This window comes from Chlorella variabilis, assembly GCF_000147415.1.
Source record: "Chlorella variabilis unplaced genomic scaffold CHLNCscaffold_30, whole genome shotgun sequence".
Classification (NCBI taxonomy): Eukaryota; Viridiplantae; Chlorophyta; class Trebouxiophyceae; order Chlorellales; family Chlorellaceae; genus Chlorella; species Chlorella variabilis.
The window spans coordinates 234,622-236,491 of NW_005435058.1; the positions used below are offsets into that span (position 1 = coordinate 234,622).

At 75.5% G+C, this 1,870-nt stretch overlaps 1 protein-coding gene across 1 annotated transcript in view; it reads left to right on the plus strand.

Annotated features, from left to right (window-relative positions):
• The window catches only part of CHLNCDRAFT_141008 (hypothetical protein), a gene marked incomplete at both ends in the record, with an annotated part of 2,145 nt that extends 1,178 nt beyond the window's left edge, over positions 1–967 (plus strand). Inside the window, 2 exons of the mRNA XM_005843430.1 lie at positions 165–305; positions 443–967. Coding sequence (XP_005843492.1) covers positions 165–305; positions 443–967 — 666 coding nt within the window. The remainder of the gene's footprint in view (positions 1–164; positions 306–442) is intronic.
• Positions 968–1,870: the final 903 nt, after the last annotated feature.

The following is a 1,870-nucleotide window of genomic DNA, read 5'->3' on the forward strand; positions in this document are numbered from 1 at the left end:
GCTTGTCGCTGTTTCGATGCACCTGCCACCAGTTAGTGGCAGCTGGGAGGGACCCTCACTCTGGCTCCTGTGTGCCATTCCCCAGACCTCTCCCAGGGGGGACACGCGCCGCCACGCTTTGCCAGCGGCACCTAACCGTGCGGTACCCGTCGCCTGCCCCGCAGGACCGGCGCACCCACGGCGCGGGGGTCACCTGCGTGGCCTCCTCGCCATTCAGGCAGTACGACGTGTGTACCGGATCGTACGACGACCGGCTGCGGCTGTGGGACCTGCGGGCGCCCGCCCGCCCCCTGCTGTGCGCTGAGGTGGGTGGCCGCTGGCTGGCTGCATGCCTGGTGCATGCAGCGCCCCTCCACTGCTGCCGTCACCCAGCCAGCTGTCCCACCCCGAGCCACCTCCCCAGCGCCCTCGCTCCCCCCGCCGCCCCCACTTGCTTACACAGCTGGACACAAGCGGCGGCGTGTGGCGCGCCAAGTGGCACCCCGCCGACCCGGGCCTGCTGCTGGTGGCCTGCATGTACCGCGGATTCGCGGCGGTACGGCTGGAGGGCGGCGCCGCGGCGCACGCGGACCGCGCCCCCGCGGAAGCTGGAGCTGGGGCTGGAGCAGGAGGAGCAGCAGCGGCAGCGGTGGCAGCAGGAGCGGCAGGGGAAAGAGGAGGGGCGTGTGGGCGGCCGCGGCTGGCGGTGGTGGCGCGGTATGAGCACCAGCCTGGCTCCCTGAGCTATGGCGCAGACTGGTGCCGCGACCCGACGGCCGCCGCCGAGGCGGAGGCGGCAGCTGCTGCAGCCGCTGGCGCGGCGGCAGCGGCTGAGGGGGCAGGGGGCGATGAGCCGGCGGCGGCGGCGACTGGCGGAGAGGAGGCGGAGGGCGGCTGCGGCTGCGGGGATGGCAGCGGCGGCGCCTGGCTGGCAGCCACAGCTTCCTTCTACGACCGCCAGCTGCACCTGTGGCGCCTCCAGCTGTGAGAAGGAAGGCTTGGGGCACAGAGGGACTAGGTTACAAGTGCTGAGCGGCCGTGTGTGTGTAGGGAGGGCGCGGTTTGGCGGCGGCGGGGTCACGGGTCGCCGCCGCCGCCCGGCCGGGCAATGAAACAGATGGGGGGGATGGGATGGCTGGTGTGTCTATGCTGCTCTCCCTCAGCGCCTCAACAGATTGCATGGGGGGCATGCGGCGCCGCCCATGCCGTGGCGGGCGCATGCGCGCGTGTGTGTGCGTATGTGGCGTGCCCCGGCGGCGGCGGTCCAGCGCCCCCTCCGTGGCGGCAACTCTCTCACGGGCAGCTGCCAGGAGATGAGGGGCGGGGGGGAGGCAGTTCGTACCAACAGGCAGGCAGGGGCTCTGGGCGTGGGCCGGCACACGGCGTGGCGGCATTGGGGGCACGGCACGGCACGGCAGAGCGGCGGCACAGGCTGCGCTGGGTGGCCACAGGCGGCCGCAGGGCCTGCCACCCGCCCTCGCCACCCGACGACCTCCGAAGAACCTCTGGGCGCCGGGCGCCTCAGGGCGCCGCCTGCTGCCCGCCGCCGCCGCCCGCCGCCGCCGCCGCCTGCCCCTGCTGGGTGCCGGCCTCGCCGCCGGCCGCCTGCTGGCGCCCAAGCGCGGCCGCGGCGGCGGCATCGCCCGTGGCCTCCTGCCCCGCAGCCGCCGCCCCCAGCGCCGCCGCCGCCTGCTGCTGCTGCTGCTCCTGCTGCTCCTGCTGGGCGCCCTCCGCGGCGGCCCCGCCCGCACCTGCACCAACGCCCCCAGCGGCGGCGGCGGCATCGGCTGCCGAGCCCGCCGCCGCAGCAGCCGCCTGCGCGGCCGCCGCCGCCTGCTCGGCCTGCTGCTGCTGCTGCGCCGCCTGCTGCGCCTGCTCCTGCTGCGCCTGA